At 39.9% G+C, this 18,257-nt stretch overlaps 1 protein-coding gene across 1 annotated transcript; it reads left to right on the plus strand.

The window, feature by feature from the left end:
- Positions 1 to 368: 368 nt before the first annotated feature.
- LOC138956163 (uncharacterized) lies at positions 369 to 18,249 on the plus strand. The gene is made up of 12 exons (XM_070327601.1): positions 369 to 460; positions 1,586 to 1,638; positions 2,143 to 2,279; positions 2,871 to 2,983; positions 3,835 to 3,894; positions 5,908 to 5,971; positions 6,150 to 6,222; positions 6,722 to 6,758; positions 8,467 to 8,549; positions 9,809 to 9,976; positions 11,211 to 11,368; positions 14,211 to 18,249. The coding sequence occupies exons 3-12, from the start codon at positions 2,258 to 2,260 to the stop codon at positions 16,112 to 16,114; spliced, it is 2,682 nt and encodes an 893-aa protein (XP_070183702.1). The 5' UTR covers positions 369 to 460; positions 1,586 to 1,638; positions 2,143 to 2,257; the 3' UTR covers positions 16,115 to 18,249.
- Positions 18,250 to 18,257: the final 8 nt, after the last annotated feature.

Consider the following 18,257-nt stretch of genomic DNA (forward strand, 5'->3'; position numbering starts at 1 on the left):
CTATATAGGTTCCATCAGTAAATCAGACGATTTACGTATCGTCTCTGAATCAGTGTCAGTGAACAGAATGTGAATCGTCGCCACGTGTGCTAAGCAGTTTTTAAAAAAACATCAGACAGATCTTCATTTTTTTGTCGTTGTGTACACAGATTATAGTGCAAGTAAAAAACGTGAGGTTACTTCCTGAACAGACGCTCGCTTAATTAAATGTTCATTTTTTACACCGCCCCCCCCCCCCCCCCCCCCCCCCCCCCCGTAATTATGTCATTTTTACCCCAAAGCCATGTCATTTTAACTTTGCGCTTTCGTTTCAGGGTCGTTACTTATACCGAGTAAGATGGAAAAACTGTTCACCCAGCAGAGAGACACATGGGAGCCGGTTTCTCACCTCAACGGCCTTCAAAAGGACTTCAAACTCAAAGCCAAACATCAACGATGTCAGAAGAGCAGCAAGAAAACGGTAAAGTTTACATAGTCTAGCTGCTCAAGCAAGTTTAGTTAGCACCCATAGTCACGGCAGCCAGTGACAGAGAGATGTGACTTATAAGTTATATATAATTTAGTCACTGGAGGCCATGAGTATAAATTATTATGCTTTTATGATGTAACTGTTAGCAGCAGAAAGTACAATTTATGACTTGTGCATAGCTGCCAACCCTCCCGAATTTTTCGGGAATCTCCCGATTTTTTAAATCCGTCACGAAATCCCGAAATGTGTTCGATTTTCCCGAAAATCGAAATTTCTAAAATACTTTGTGTAAGCAGCCTCTTACAAACCGGGGAACAAACCGGTGAAAAGACGCTCTGGTTAACCGATACCAGCCACGTTGGTGTGCGCATGTGCGGAAAATAAGTTGTGCCTCGATCTTTCCGGTTTTGCCTTCCAACATGCCGCCAAAGTCTGGGAAAAAACCAAAGGCTAAAGTGAGGTTTTTACCACAGTACAAGGCGAACTATGACTTTATCGACAAGTCAGATAAGGGGGAACACTACGCATTCTGTAAACCTTGTCGATGCGGCCAAGCATTGCGGCAATGTGAAGCAGTCGACTGCTACTGCTGTGAAACAGACGCCAAAGATCACGTCGTGTTTCTTTTTTCCCCCTGACCCCCACCAGGGGCGTTGGCCCTGGACCCCACCGGGGGCCCCGGACCCCCACAGGAATTTCATTGTCAGAAAGTTGGCAGCTATGCTTGTGACATTGTCATTGACAGTGACACTGACAGATGATTGTTGACATGTAAATTGTAATGTTGTTGAACTTGAAGCTCTGTGCACGAAGATAAAAGAATCTTGAAAAGCAGTGGACGTGATTGCAGACGACTCTTTTGGTGTATACCAGTGGTGTTCAAATTCATGCCTGGCTGGACAAAATGGTTACATTGACACTCTAGCTCTCTTATATGTGTGAGGCTATAGAGGGAGACACATGTATACTGTTGTCCATGAAATGGGCGTCAAATAGCATGGAACTTTAATGTGTAAAATAGGGTTATTGACACTGATTTCCTTTCATCCATAGTTACCTCACATGACAGAGAAGGTAATGCATTATGAACAACTGATTTTACTTTTCATTTTTCAGTTCAAGCCCCAGAGTGGCAAGAAATGTGTGTCTGGAGACGAAACTTGTAATGGGTAAGTGTAAGCCTGCATACAATAACATCATTGTGATGTAAAACAGTTAATGCAGTGCCCTCTTAAAATCATAAAAAGATCATGAAATGGGAATTTTGTGAAGTTTATGAAACGTATCGCTATTTTGACATTTACTTACTAGTTATGCAGTCAAGGTGAATTATTTACTATGTCAACAAGAATGCACAATGTATTCTGCATGTAGCTGAACTTCTCTGTAACATGCATACGTATGTATTTGAAAAAGCAGTCCTCGTAAAAAAAACTAAAAAGCAGTAAAGAAACAGACGAACCAGCAGACAAACATAACTAGTAAGAGCATTGCATTTTCATAAGGATTGCTGGATTCATTTTGTATTTGTCAATGCAAGTGTAAATTGACCCTAAAACCAACTTGAACTGTACATGGCAAGAGGTTGTGGCATGTTCCATCTCAATCTATAGTGCCAGCCTCAGGTGTCTTTGTTTCAGTTTGTAACCTCTGTTTTTGTTCATGTTTTTCAGGCATATCAAGCTCAACCTATCGAATGATGTGCTAGAAAGTAAAGTCCGTACGTTATACGACCAACTGGCTGCAGTATGGAATGGTACTCTTCAAAGTGATCTGCATGACAGATACATGGCAGGAGGTGCTTCGCGAAGTAAGTTCCACCGAGTAGTAGTAGGCTAGTACATCATCGTCTTAATCTTGTTCCTAAGAAAGCCTTGTCAGCTTGGCTCACTTTTGAAAGATTGTTCATATTTTCAAACTCTTTGTTATGGATATCTTACGTGATGTTTATAAGAATTTTTTGGTCCCCCCCGCGGGTTAGGAGGAAGAATTTACCCGATGCTCCCCAGCATGTCGTAAGAGGCGACTAACGGATTCTGTTTCTCTTTTTTACCCTTGTTAAGTGTTTTTTGTATAGAATATAGTCAATGTTTGTAAAGATTTTAGTCAAGCAGTATGTAAGAAATGTTAAGTCCTTTGTACTGGAAACTTGCATTCTCCCAGTAAGGTAATACATTGTACTATGTTGCAAGCCCCTGGAGCAAATTTTTGATTAGTAATAGTGCTTTTGTGAACAAGAAACAATTGACAAGTGGTATCCCATCTCCCCCCTTTCCCCGTCGCGATATAACCTTCGTGGTTGAAAACAACATTAAACACCAAATAAAGAAAGAAAGATAAGAATTTTGGGAGTCACTCCAGGTCTGTGTCTGTTGCTCTGATGTCTATACCTTTTTTGTAGGGTTGTTGGACCATGCCAGTTCGCTATCTATGTTAGAAGACGGCCAGGAGGACATCTTGATGGAAGTTTTGATGTCTATGTTTTCTGACATTTACACTGACGACAAGCTGAAGGTTGGACGTTACTTTTTGCTTCTATTTTTTTTTAATTCATTCATCTACTAGTGAATAAATGTAGTTGAATAACACGCCCTTGAAGAAGGTCTAACTGACCAAAGATTTGGGACAAAAAGAATCATCCTTTTTGTTTATCTTTAACCTTTCTCTGAAACATATAAACTTCATAATGTTATATATTATATATGCATGTAAATATGAATAACATTTAGGCACGGCTCCGGAAGATAATATATTTGTTATTGTATGGGGACATGCAGACGTAAGCGCTCAAAATTCTCACTTACTCTATTGCACATGTATGTCAAATTTTGATCACTTAATGTTTCTTTGTTTCTTAGATCTGTTAAAAGCGCTCCGTCTCATTTGTTTTTGATTATTGCATGGAACTTTTACTTGTTCTGGATAACAAGTGATTTAAAAGTCAGGTTAAACTGGTATTGAAATATATATTTACCGTTTACGTAGATACCATGGCAAGGGAATGTTAGTCACAATGTATGATGCTTTGAATTGAAGGATGCCATTTTTGGCCGCTTGGTTTTGATTTACTTTTTTTCGCAATCAATTGTGAATCCCTTGTGAACTTGCATCAGTTCATGTACTTTAATTTTTGTTCCCTTAAAATGCAGGCATAAATGAACCGTCGCGATATAACCTTGAATGGTTGAAAACGACGTTAAACACCAAATAAAGAAAGAAAGAAAGGCATAAATGAATCTGTTGGAAGTCAACTGTCATAATTGGACAGTCAGGAGAGAAATAGTTAAATGGAGCATTGCTAAAGAATACATGTAGTAAAATGTCTTTACTGTGTAGCAACATTAGCTTTTGTTTTCTAATTCCAGCAAATTGATTACATGACAAGAGTGTTTCTCCCAGAGGCTTTGACGCGTATTTGCCATCAGGTGAGTGAATAGTTATGGGTTTTATTGAACCCGGTTCATTTTGTGCCACTTCCAAGGAAAGGTTCATTAAAAAACAAAGCTTTCTGAAGTTTCTCCACTTGATGTCAAAATGGCAGCAGAAGAATCTTAGAAACATATTTCACCGCCCATAGTTTTTCAAACCCATGATGAGTTGTCAACAAGCACAGCACTTGTCGACTGACCTGCACCAGTCAGTTTGCTTCAAGGATTCTGTGACTGGTGGCACACAAAATACAAGCTTAACAACTGTATGTCCCCATCAAAGCAACTAAATTCCCAGAGAAAACCAACATATTTAAGCATCCTTCCATTCGTAAATCACTAAATTTATCATTTCTCTGATGAACATTTTCTTATCCCTGTCAAAAGTCTGAACGGATTAAAAGGCTGTCAAGGGTTGCACTCTTTACTTCAGTTATCCCACAGAACCACAGATGAAGGTTCAAGATGATACTGACAGGTAAAATAAGACTCAGACTGCAAGCCAGAAAAATAATCAGAATGCAATGCAAGGACTCAGTCAGTGTCAGTCACTTTCATTACATTCTTACAATCAGTCATGGGTCAAGTAATGACTGAACTTATAGCGGAGACTGATAATTGAGAAGACATCGGGGTGTGCTTGTGTATGTGAGACGAGACAGGACAAAAATCAAGCTGTTTCTTCTGTTGAATTGTAAGGGGAATTGTTTGATATCACACATGAGTTTCTTATGGCATTGCCTTTAATTATTGGTAGCATGGACCAACTCATTTTTATTATCAAGTAATTGTTTTTATTAGTGCAGACACATTCTTTGGTCTTCCAAAAGACATAGAATACACATTTAGGAGTGATCAGAGATGAAAGGAAATTTTGATGAACTTCTTAAATATGTAGGTTGCACAAACCACTTGGACATGTATTCTGAAAAAAACATTGGGACCACCTCCATTTCAGCAAATATTAGGCTCTGTTAACGAAAATCAGGAGAACAAAAATAAAACCATGTTTTCGGCATGCATATCTATGATTTTGTAACTCTATTCAAGACATGTCTATTGCAATAGAGTTGTTTGAGAAATGATGTAGCCAGGTTTTATGTTTAAGTGTTTGCACTTTTTCTCAGGCTTGCTTCAGATGGCTTACTTATAATGTCGTGTCTGAAAGAATGTTCACTATTGCCAACAAAGCTGATATCATTTTTAAGAAATAGTACTTATTCAGCAACCGGCACGGTTGGCCTAGTGGTAAGGCGTCCGCCCCGTGATCGGGAGGTCGTGGGTTCGAACCCCGGCCGGGTCATGCCTAAGACTTTTAAATTGGCAATCTAGTGCTGCTCCGCCTGGCGTCTGGCATTATGGGGTTAGTGCTAGGACTGGTTGGTCCGGTGTCAGAGTAATGTGACTGGGTGAGACATGAAGCCTGTGCTGCGACTTCTGTCTTGTGTGTGGCGCACGTTATATGTCAAAGCAGCACCGCCCTGATATGGCCCTTCGTGGTCGGCTGGGCGTTAAGCAAACAAACAAACAAACAAACTAATTCAGCAACACAACGTAAAATCATGTAGGATCTGCTATCGCTTCGACAAAGAATGAGATGATGTCTGAGATTTGTGTGTCATTTCAGGGATGATGCCAATCTTTTGCATTATATATCTATGGCTTTTTTTAACTGTTTAGAAAACAACAGTGACCCGAAAACCGACCCACTAGCAGACAGTTTTATCTGACATTATTAAATTTTCTTTAGGATGTAAAGATATGTGCACCTTTTAGATCTACATTTCCATTGTTACTTCTGCTTAAGATTTTTTTTCATCTAACCTCACATAAACATGCAAGTAGCATTTGTCCAACCTCATTAAAACGAGGTTTCTAGAATTCTGTGACAGAGAAAAAGTGTTGTCTTTTCTTGTCTTGGTCCAGGCTACTATTACATATTATTAGCCATGTGACCATGTCCAGACCCTGATGAAAAGTTTTAAGAGTTTTGTGTTTGTTATGTTTCAGGTAGACCAACGGCAGCCTGCAGTTGTGGATGTTGCTGGTTTGGATGCTCCAAATATTGGGACAGGTATGGCTGTAAAAATACTCATTCAAGAATCAATACTTTTCACAAAATTAGCGAAGACTATTTAGCGAAGAATACATCCATTAGATATGATAGCCATTATTGATCATTGCATGATATGTTATTGACAGGTTACAGCTACAATGTTGTTATCATGTTTCAATATTTCTTGATTTTGCAGAGTCCTTCCACCCTACTGCTGTAAAGAGACATGCTGACTTCAATCTCGACCAAAGCGATTCAAGCAGAATAAGGTGTGTATAATAAGCCTCAATTTAGTTTTCCGTTTTAGTCAGGACAATGAAGGATTGTGACACCTAATACCCCCAAAACCTGTGGGTACTTTGTAAATGTCCTTGCAGTACGACCTCCTGGTCATTCTGGATTAAAATTCACTTTCAGCATGTTCCAATCTCTTTTTTTAACAGAGTTAAAGCACAAGTATTCTATTGTAATGCATTTTTTTCCTTATCTCAATTCCAGCATACAAGCAAAAAGACCTGTTCTTTTTCTTTTTTGCCTCCTTTATCCCAGAATGCCCCTTCACATCTTTGAGAGTACTCAGGAGAATGAAGAACCTTTGGTTTCAGTCACAGTTAGTTACCATCTGTTACTGTCAACGATGATGCGTTGTTTATTTTGGTGCATGTTCTCTTATTCAAACACCTGACATAAACAACTTTAAAATCTTGCAGATGTTTGACAACTAATTCATTTTGGTACAGTTTGTAACTGACTTGTTTTTAATTTCAGTGATCCTCTTTCCAGTGAGGATGAATGGAAACCAGAGGTATGCTATTCAAACTTTCAGTTTCAGTAAAAATTGTCAAAAAGAGAGTGTGTCAGTATGGTATGAGTTGAAAGCCTAAAGCTGACTGCTTCACTTGGTTTTCCACAACTTATTGTGGACTATTCCTGGATCCAGAAAACCCACCTCTGATTTTTAGATGTTGCTTTTGGCAAACAGTACCTATGCATAGTTCTACACCAATTTATTTATATTCAATGTGAATGTTTGATAGGTTGGGCAGAATATGTTCTTTCTGTCATGATAAGCCTCCCTTGCTGAGCAAGAATATGCCTTTATTGTCCTCAGTGAAATAAGAGTTTCTTCCATATTTGGCTCACCTGAGTTAAGTAGCGAGTCTTAGTAATGAGCAGTACTCATTTGTTTGGACAGCCGATCGTGAACAAAACAATTGTCTTTGGAGTTTTTCAGATGTTTTCTAAGCTAGAGCTTAGAAACTGTACACACTTCTCAGGTTTTATGACCTCTCAGTATGACCAAATTCTGGTAGACCCTGGCCAAATTCAAGGTCACATCAGGGTCAAGCTTCGGGTCACAGAAAATTAAATATTATTGTTATAAGGTTTGCTCTGATTTTTGGAAAGTTAAATCTTTTTGTCTTGACCTTCGTCAGATGATGCTATGGACTACACATTCCGATAGATGGACATCGTTTCTGACCCATACTTTTTAAAGGATTCAACATTAATCAAAATAGTATGGGACGTACGAAACCCACATCATCAGGACCTTGAACCTTTTTAAAGCGATAGAACTTTAAAACTTCACACACTTTTAGGTTTTGATAACTTCAAGACATGATACAAGTCTGGTTGACCTTAACAGCGGTGTCATGAGGTAAAGATATTGAGCAATTTCTTGAAAGGTTTTGAAGGTAAAGCTTTCAAATTTCACACGCTTCTGGGACTTGTTTACCTCTCGACATGGTTTAAGTCTGTCGTCAAATTTCAAGGTCACCGTTGGGTCAAGTTCTGGTCATAAAATGGGAAATTATCAGTTTTTGAATTTGTTTACAGGGATACTAGCTAATTAAAAAGAGCTTTCGATCGCCCCATAAACCACATAGTTTGGTTTTGGGGTTGGTATTATGTCCCATACACCAGGAATATCTGCAATCAGGTATAAGAGCACTCAGTTATTCGATTTTTGACAGCCTCTGAACCTTAGTCATGCTCCTCTTACAGACCAGAACAAGTTTAAAGGTTACAATAGGGTCAAGTTTGGGTTAAAAAAACAACCACCATCATTTCATCTATCTTTTTAAAACTTGCATCTTTTAGACTTGTAGGGTTTGATGACTTCTGGGCATGACTCAAGTCTGGTGGACCCTAGTCTTACAGGTCACTAAAGGGTTAAAAGTTTGGGTCAAAAATATAAAATTGTAATTTTCTTAAATATCTGGAGGAAGAGCGTCAGAAAATTGATGTCTAGAGCTAGCTGGTTCATATTACATATGGGGAAGGTGAGTTCTGTTGGGTTTTTTTTTTTTGGGGGGGGGGAATAATTACAAACACGTCTATTCAAATTTTAGTGACAAAGAGACATTGTTGTTTTGAAGGGGTCAAAATCAGGTCTGCCAGGCTATGTCTACGTTTACTTGCTTAGCTCAGAAGGCTTACACTCCTGTTTCCAGTTTCCCTTTTTGTATTGTCATGCCATTTTTGTTAATGTTTAATGTTGTGCCCCTCAGGATGAAGAGAAGAAGCTTGGGGAACATTCAAGGGGAAGGAGACGCTGCAGAACTCCAAACCCAAGTCAACGTTTTAAGAGAAGGTACCTTGCTTTTCATAAACCAAATACAGTTGTTGATAGCTTAGCCAAGTGCATGGAGCTGTATCAGGGCTTGTTAGTGTCAATAATGTTTTTCACCTATTGTGCTAGAAAAACAATAATGTACAGAATGATATGCTCTTTGTTGTTTTCATAATTCCACAATCCTGTAGCTGGGAAATTCAGGTGTCTTCCTCATCGTGGAAACTGACAGTTGCGCTGCCAATGTGTGTGCGCGTTTAGGTGTAATCAGCCAACTGCACTTACGGCAGAATGAGATTTTTATATTTAGTCAAGTTTTGACTAAATATTTTAACATCGAGGGGGAATCGAAACGAGGGTCGTGGTGTATGTGCGTGTGTGTGTCTGTCTGTCTGTGTGTGTAGAGCGATTCAGACTAAACTACTGGACCGATCTTTATGAAATTTGACATCAGAGTTCCTGGGTATGAAATCCCCGAACGTTTTTTTCATTTTTTGGATAAATGTCTTTGATGACGTCATATCCGGCTTTTCGTGAAAGTTGAGGCGGCACTGTCACGCCCTCATTTTTCAACCAAATTGGTTGAAATTTTGGTCAAGTAATCTTCGACGAAGCCCGGACTTTGGTATTGCATTTCAGCTTGGTGGCTTAAAAATTAATTAATGACTTTGGTCATTAAAAATCTGAAAATTGTAAAAAAAAATAAAAAATTTATAAAACGATCCAAATTTACGTTTATCTTATTCTCCATCATATTCTGATTCCAAAAACATATAAATATGTTATATTCGGATTAAAAACAAGCTCTGAAAATTAAATATATAAAAATTATTATCAAAATTAAATTGTCGAAATCAATTTAAAAACACTTTCATCTTATTCCTTCTCGGTTCCTGATTCCAAAAACATATAGATTTGATATGTTTGGATTAAAAACACGCTCAGAAAGTTAAAACAAAGAGAGGTACAGAAAAGCGTGCTATCCTTCTTAGCGCAACTACTACCCCGCTCTTCTTGTCAATTTCACTGCCTTTGCCATGAGCGGTGGACTGACGATGCTACGAGTATACGGTCTTGCTGAAAAATGGCATTGCGTTCAGTTTCATTCTGTGAGTTCGACAGCTACTTGACTAAATATTGTATTTTCGCCTTACGCGACTTGTTTTCTTTCTTTCTGTGGTAATAAAGAATTCCCAATCCAAGTTAGTTGCGTTTTATTTTGGCCCCTACCTGTGTCATAGAATCACCATATAGAATGTAATATTTTTGTGTTCTGTCAGAAGGCATAACCACAGCGGCAATCGTCCTGTGGGCAGCAGTGAAACGAGGCGCAGCCCTTCCTTTTCCTCGAGTTCCTCCGGGTCACTCCAAAGGGCACCCCACTCATCTACCTCGTCTTCCTCATCCCCTTCAAGAAGTCATCAACAGAAGAGAAGCTTTAAGAGAAGGTACCTTGCTTTTCATAAACCAAATACAGTTGTTGATAGCTTTGCCAAGTGCATGGAGCTGTATCAGGGCTTGTTAGTGTCAATAATGTTATTCACCTAATGTGCTAGAAAAACAATAATGTACAGAATGATATGCTCTTTGTTGTTTTCATAATTCCACAATCCTGTAGCTGGGAAATTCAGGTGTCTTCCTCATAGTGGAAACTGACAGTTGCGCTGCCAATGTGTGTGCGCGTTTAGGTGTAATCAGCCAACTGCACTTACGGCAGAATGAGCGGCAGGTCTTAGATGTGACACAGCGGTGACTCAAGGGTTGGACATGGACACTGACGGCTGTCTGTGGACAAACGTAACATTGGCGTTTTATCGGATGCTATTGCAGCTATTAAAAATCATCCTTTTATTGATTGTTGACTTCCAGTCAAAACCTGGAAAATTATCATTGTCTGAAATGTTGATGAAGCTAGAGCATTTTCAGAGTTTGATGACCTCCAGACATGAATCAAAAAAGTGTCAAGATTAGATAAAAAATAATAGAAAATTGTCATTTTTTGGAATGTTTTTGACGCTGTGGCATTGAAACTTCCCCCTCTGAGGGTTTGATGACCCCAGTCTTCAAGGCAATCTGTTTGACCCTTGTGGAATTTTGAGGTCACAGCAGGGTCTAAGAGTAGGACACAATGACTTTTTAGATTGATTTTAGCGCCAGAGCTTTAGAACTTCAATCTGATTCGGGGTTTTATGGCCTCCAGACATAATCAAAATCTAGAAAACCCTGTTCAAAATTCAAGATGGATTTTGGGCAATATTAGCAACAGTTATAATTTCTTGAATGAAAAGCATAGAGTTCAGAGCTTTTAGTGTGTTTGTCTATATGTCTAACTGATTCATGTTACGTTTGACGATAGCAATGATTAAAGTCATAGATTCATACATTCCCTTTTCAAACATGTAACCATTATATCTCAAAGTGAGTAATCAGTTAATTGAATGAAAATATTTGCAGGTCGGTGGGAATGACTTGGATATTTTCATGTTTTTGTTTGTATTTCTAATAAAATAAAATGAAATTATTTCAAGGCTCTGTGTGACCTAAGTTTTCATATTGACTGATTTTTTTCTTTCTTTCTGTGGTAATAAAGAATTCCCAATCCAAATTGGTTGCGTTTTATTTTGGCCCCTACCTGTGTCATAGAATCACCATATAGAATGTAATATTTTTGTGTTCTGTCAGAAGGCATAACCACAGCGGCAATCGTCCTGTGGGCAGCAGTGAAACGAGGCGCAGCCCTTTCCTTTCCTCGAGTTCCTCCGGGTCACTCCAAAGGGCACCCCACTCATCCTCATCCCCTTCAAGAAGTCATCAACAAGACTTGCTCAGCGAGGAACCATGTAAATATTTTCTTTTCCTCTCTGCACTTAAAGGCACAGTAAGCCTCCCGTAAACCATCACAGAGCTCCCCGAGCGTCTAAATACAGTACAAGCATACTTCCATTTGAACGCTCACCGAACGGGAACATCCTGGCTGCTTTCTGTCGAGCGTGAGACATTTTCAAAGAATTTATTTTCGTAGACTTGTTCCGTTAACAACAACGGCGCCTCGTTTTTGCGCTAGACCTAACTTTTAAAATCTAAATAATAAATTGACAGCTTGTTACACAAACATTCTTTAATCATAAAAGAATTCGTTTTTCATCAAGACAAGATCAGAACAATTCGAAGTTGTGAAAGTTTAAAAAAAGAAAAGCCCGGAAGCAGGGTCACGCAAGGGTCGTAGCAGACGACGGCCGGTTTATCAGTGCAAATCGCCGTTCCTCTCAACAGTCAAAAGCCATCTCTAGAGTTCTTGTGAACCACAGCCGTTGTTTCGTGCATAAAAAAAACGTGCTATTGTAGATAAGCTCACGTCGAGTCGCATTCAAATGACTAACTATGACGACTGCATTGTGAAAAGGGAAAACTGGATCACACGGGTTCACGATGGCTCAGGGGTAAGATAAACCACGCAAAAATAAATTCTTTGAAAATTGCTCGCTCTTTACGGAGGGCACCTAGGATGTTCTCAATTGGTGAGTGTTTAAATGAAATGGTGTTTGTAATGTGTGTAAAAGCCTGACCGTATCTGTGATGGTTTACGGGAGGCTTACTCTGCCTTTAACTTTCATAGCTTTGTTCCTCCTGGTCTTCTCTATGCATTTGACAATGTATGACACATGCGAAAACATAATGTCTGTTTTTTCCAGAATAAACACACAAAGCGAAACGTGAAAACAAAAGAAAGTCAGTTGTATTTTCATGATAGCATTCATAGCAATACAAGGTACCTAAAAAGGAAAGAAAAGTACAACAAGTTGAAAAAAAAAATGTTCAAAATTGCAGAAATTCAAAAGACAAACCAGCAAACACCCGAACAGACAAAACCAAACAAGAAATTCAAACGAACAAAACAACTTATCAATACACTTAAACTTTTCCTTGGGCGAGGTTAACGGCGCTGCCGCTAAATTTATTACAGTCTTATTTCAGTATTTATTCCTGGTGGGGGGTGGTCTTTTATAAATAAGCACCACAAATAGAGCAAACTTTACTAGCCAAACCAACAACTTAACTGGCATTTGGCGAGTAAATGAACATTTGTACTCGCCAGTTACATGTTTCTACTCGCCACGGCAAGTAAAATACTCGCCACTTTCTGGCCTGCACATTATAAGGTTACAGCAGGGTCAAGTCCGGGCTTCTATTGGACATATGACCGGCCGGGGATGGGACCAATGCGTCAGATCACAAAACAATGCGTAAATGTTTGAAGATCGAGGCCTAGGAACATCACTGAGCTCTCTATGCACCGAAAGAAGTTACAACCGTCCCTCTCATGAACGGACACCCTTGGGCCATAGCAAAACTGTCCGTACATTGCAGGTGTCCGGTCACGGGAGGGGTGACCACACCACCCCCTCCCCCATACACTCACAGAGACACACAAACAACAGGATTGAGTCTATGCTAATCACTTCTTGTGGCTACTAAACAATAACAATAAACTCCTAATACTTCTTTAAACGTTCTGTAAAAATGATTTGTATGAAAAGTGTTGAAAAGAAGAGATAAAACAAATCCTCAAGGCCGGAGGCAGTGAACACACTCACCATGCACTGACATATGAAAGCAGCCACACAAACACAGCACAGAGGAGCGTGTGCAGATGCTTTGCAAGAATAAGCTTGAAAACCAGTTTGAATAAATAGCAGCAGATAGAGCTGCATGTCATAATCATTTAATTTATTTTCTTCTTGTCTGGCTTTATTGACTGCATGCCGATCATGTGGCATGGCAGTGACTTTTCACTCTTCAGTCGGATATACACTGTAGGCCTACATAACACAGCTACCACTCTCCCTCACTAATGCCTACCCCAAGTCCTGACAACTGATGCTTGGAAATTGTGTGGAAGAGTACACCTCTATTTCTCTCCAATGCTCTTCCTGCTCAGTGCTGACATGCAGTGACACCGGACACCCCACAGAGTTTAGCCAGCTACCCCCCCCCCCCCCCCCCCCTCCCTCCCTCTCTCTCACTCCCTCCAGCCATGTACTGATTATCGATTTTGTTGTGGTGAAAATTTGACATGGTCTGTCCGTACATTGGAGGTATGACTTGCTGTTGGGACCGAAAATGAGTGTCCACGTCCACGTTTTGCAGGTGTCCGTTTAAGGGGGGGGGGGGGGGGGGGATATAGAAGGAAAACACTCGTGCCGAGCAAATGTGTCCCTACATGTCAGGTGTCCGCTCACGCCGGGGGGCTGTACATTGCAGGGACTGCTGTATTGATGAATTAATTGCGTAAAAAGTCAGCTGACTTATTCATTCATTAAAAAACAGCAATCAGTCAGGGTGTGTATGTTTGCCATGTGACTAAGTTGGGAGGTGATCTCGTCGCATAACAGCCTGAACACATCTCAAACAGTGAACTGATCGGGTCACACGGGAAGGAGTGTGCCTTTTATAGGCTTTGCACAGTGGGTTTTTCTTCTTTCCTTTGATCAGTAGCTCCCCAGATAGTGTTGCTTTGTGACTTTTGTATTTTCCATTATTTCTCAAAAACCTACATGCACCGAGAAATATTTAATGTGTGGCTGTTGATAAATGTTTGACTGTGATTATAAGTGTAAGAGCCATTTATGCATTTGCTGTTCCAATTATTTACTTGTGTTCACAATATATTTTGTGTTGCAGTATGCCCCACTGAGAACAGTCTGCATCGTCGGAGAAAAAGGATTTTTCGCACTAGAAACCGCAAACAGCGACCTAATGGAAAAAAGAAGAGACATCGATACCACTGTCCTAAGCAGGATTGTACTGCTTTTTGTGTAAATGTTCAGAGACATATGAGAAGCGCACATCCTGACTTACCTGAATGGGAACAAGCAGACATGATAAGAAATTCCAGGCGAAAAAATGAGCCCAAAAGACAAATTGTGAAAAAAGAATGTTGCTTTACTCAATGTGTGTGGTCTGGTCAAAGACCAGACCTGCATTTGATGTCCAAATGCCACAATCTGCCAAGGGTAGAAGCTTTGAAAATGGCTAAAATATGTAAGGTTGTGGATTCAGTTTGCCAAACTGGCTTGCACACAGCAGAAAGCTTGAGTAAAGAGTTTGGTATTTGGTTAAGTTCACTGGAAGGTGGTTGTTACATACCACCTGATCTGGATGAGAAGAAAAAGTTGGACAAACAAAATCAAAACAAAAGAACAGAATCTATGGTGAAGACCATACTTACAGAGTCTTTGGGTCAGGAACCATTCCCCATTGCCAAACTTGCTTTGTTAAAAACTCTATCACGAAAGCCATCTGCAGAAAAGGAAAGTGTTCTTGAGAAGATCAAAGGCTCCAAGACCTGGGGCACAGTCAAAAATTTCTTGGCATCTTTGAGCCATTTCTTAGATTTTGTTGAAATTACATACCCAAACCTGGACATCGGAGGGATGCGATGTTCATTGGCTGGAACTGTCCGCTGCATCAACAAATTTGTTGCAGAGGACATCCAGCGACGAAAAGACAAAATCAGAGAAGTGAAAATTCCAGAGGACTTGATTGTCAAATACATTGATTCTCAAATGGCCAAAAGATTAATTTCTCAAGAGAAGAAGAAAGGAGCAACAACCTGCAAAGTCGCTGACGTAGATAAAATACGTAACCATATTCTCTTGCACACAGCTTTTTTGAACGGTAAGAGGACAGGGATTTTTTGTGCGATGACTGTGACACATGTTTTGAACGCCAGAGAAAAAGGTGATTTAAAAGTTGTACTGGTTGATAGCGGAAAAACCTACAGGAGTTCAGGGTCAGCCGCTGTACATTTCAGCAGGCAGGACTATGACAGTCTGGTTTATTTTATCAGCAACGTCAGGATAGCAAATAGCAATGTTGACCAGGTTTTCTGTTTTAGCAGTGGACAAGAAGCAGCTGTAAGTGACATTAACAGGTTCCTCCAAGCAGCATTTGATGATTTTGGCATCATTGAAAGTGTACAGGTCCCACATGTCACATGCACTCTGATTCGAAAGACAGTAATTACACTTTTGCGAGAACAGGACATCCCTAGAGAAGAGCAGGAAACTGTGGCAAAACATATGGACCACTCGATAGCAACCGCCGATAGGCATTATGACACATCCTCAGGCATTCAGTGTACTAGCAAATTCAGGCAAATTTTGCACCGGCACGTTGCATGGAATGAACAGGATAGTGATGAAGATGACTGTGAGCTACTAGACAACAGCGTGTTAGAATCAGTCCAGATGGAAGAAAGTGAAGTCAGTGTCATTCCCTCTCTACCAGTGTCATCCACGTTGACATCCACATTGACGGTTGAACCTACTAGCAGTTGTCTTCCCAGTCGTTTTGGAAAACCAGAAGTGTTCTCCAAGGTTGACCGTGAACGGTTAAGGAGATGCTGTGCTCCTTTCATTCAAGACAAAGCAACAAATGGAGGTGCAGTCAAACAGTGTGATGTGGTAAAACACATCAAGAAAGCTGGAAGAAACTTTGAAGATTTGTTCTGCAATTACTCACTCAAACAGTTGTATAACAGAGTTAGGATGGAAATTCGCATGCATAAAAATAAGGCCAAATAGTGTGAAAACTTCTTGTTTCTCAAAAAGACTTTGAAGACTATTAGGGTCTGTTTCATGGTTCAGTTAAATATACAACATGAGCCGAGTCTCATGAACACTTGCTTCCCTCTCTTTTAAGTTCTATGGCAACTTTTAATTTACTCAGTGATGGAGAATTCAGTTGCAAAGGGATTTTGATAATGTCACAAATGTTCTGACACATAGTACAGCTTTAACAGTTGTATTTGGGCATATTGATTTTGATTTAGGAGTAGTAAAAAGAGAAAACTTGGATTTTTGTTTTGGTTTAGTAAATGTATTTGTGTGGATAAAACATTGAATGCACACGCCTTCCCATGTAAACTGATCGGGTCACCGTGTCAGATGTGTTCAAGCTTTTACAGTGGACAAGACCATCCTCCAACTTAGTCACATGCCAAATATTAGCACCCTGACTGCTTGATGTGGCGAGCAGGATTTTTCGCAATCTTAATTCAATGAATTTTTTTTTAAATTCTGTTTGCCACAGGAAGCAGTCAGGGTGCTGATATTTGGCATGTGACTAAGTTGGAGGATGGTCTTGTCCCATTAAAAGCTTGAACACATCTGAGACAGTGACCTGATCTGTTCACACGGGAAGGAGTGTGCCTTTAAGGAACTGTGAATCTATTTATATTGCATAATATATAATCTTCATCTTCATAAATGTAGTCTGTTGTTTCTCAGTTTAGATGGTTGTTTCAATCTTCTTGGGGTGGTGGGCTCCCCCCGCGGGTTAGGGGGAAGAATTTACCCGATGCTCCCCAGCATGTCGTAAGAGGCGACTAACGGATTCTGTTTCTCTTTTTGCCCTTGTTAAGTGTTTCTTGTATAGAATATAGTCAATGTTTGTAAAGATTTTAGTCAAGCAGTATGTAAGAAATGTTAAGTCCTTTGTACTGGAAACTTGCATTCTCCCAGTAAGGTAATATATTGTATATTACGTTGCAAGCCCCTGGAGCAATTTTTTGAGTCACTTGAGAAAAAGTGACTATGTAATCGGTCAGTGTTAGTCTGTCCGGCCGGCCGTCCGTAGACACCACCTTAACGTTGGACTTTTCTCGGAAACTATCAAAGCGATCGGGCTCATATTTTGTTTAGTCGTGACCTCCAATGACCTCTACACTTTAACGATGGTTTCGTTGACCTTTGACCTTTTTCAAGGTCACAGGTCAGCGTCAAAGGAAAAATTAGACATTTTATATCTTTGACAAAGTTCATCGGATGTGATTGAAACTTTGTAGGATTATTCTTTACATCAAAGTATTTACATCTGTAGCCTTTTACGAACGTTATCAGAAAAACAAGGGAGATAACTAGCCTTTTCTGTTCGGCAACACACAACTTAACGTTGGGCTTTTCTCGGAAACTATAAAAGTGACCGGGCTCAAATTTTATGTGAACGTGACTCCCAGTGACCTCTACACTTTGACGTCTGCTTTGGTGACCTTTGACCTTTTTCAAGGTCACAGGTATGTCTTGAAGGAAAAATTGCCTCATATAATATTCAGAACTGCGAAAGTGACTCGATCGAGCGTTTGCTCTTCTTGTTGATTAGTGCTTTTGTGAACAAGAAACATTTAACAAGTGGCTCTATCCCATCTCCCCCCTTTCCCCGTCGTGATATAACCTTCGTGGTTGAAAACGACGTTAAACACCAAATGAAGAAAGAAAAGTAAAGAAAGGGGTGGTGGGCAGGGCAAGAAGGAGGGTTGAGCATTTAACTTGGGGGGGGGGGGGGGGGGGGAGTTCTCTAAGAATGTAGAGTAAAGTATTGAATTGAACTGAAGCCTGTTTTAAGCACGGTAATGTTTTCATCCTGGGATAAAGCACTGGACAATGTTTGCCAGTCATGAACAATCATGTCTAGTTGTTGCTATTGAAGAATAATTACTGGTATGTGAATACATGTATTCGTATTTCAAAATATATGACAGTTGACTTTAGATAAGTTGTAGGAAATTAAGTTGCTCACTTTAGTTTTAAGATATATTAGTAAAGCGACAAACACACTGGGGGGGGGGGGGGGGGTATATATATGAGGTTTAGTAGAACTTTAGAAGTGCATGTTATACATCACATGAGGATATTTTTGTTCTGGGAATGAAACACTGTACAGTACTTG

This window comes from Littorina saxatilis, unplaced genomic scaffold, assembly GCF_037325665.1.
Source record: "Littorina saxatilis isolate snail1 unplaced genomic scaffold, US_GU_Lsax_2.0 scaffold_2001, whole genome shotgun sequence".
In the NCBI taxonomy this organism is placed as follows: Eukaryota; Metazoa; Mollusca; class Gastropoda; order Littorinimorpha; family Littorinidae; genus Littorina; species Littorina saxatilis.

Bases quoted from the DNA above. Each gene is read 5' to 3' on its own strand.
- LOC138956163 (XM_070327601.1), top strand. From the start codon at position 2,258: ATGGCAGGAGGTGCTTCGCGAA. The intron at 3,895-5,907 runs GTGAGTGAATAG...GTTATGTTTCAG, and splicing joins TGACGCGTATTTGCCATCAG to GTAGACCAACGGCAGCCTGC. The intron at 6,223-6,721 runs GTGTGTATAATA...TTTTAATTTCAG, and splicing joins AGCGATTCAAGCAGAATAAG to TGATCCTCTTTCCAGTGAGG.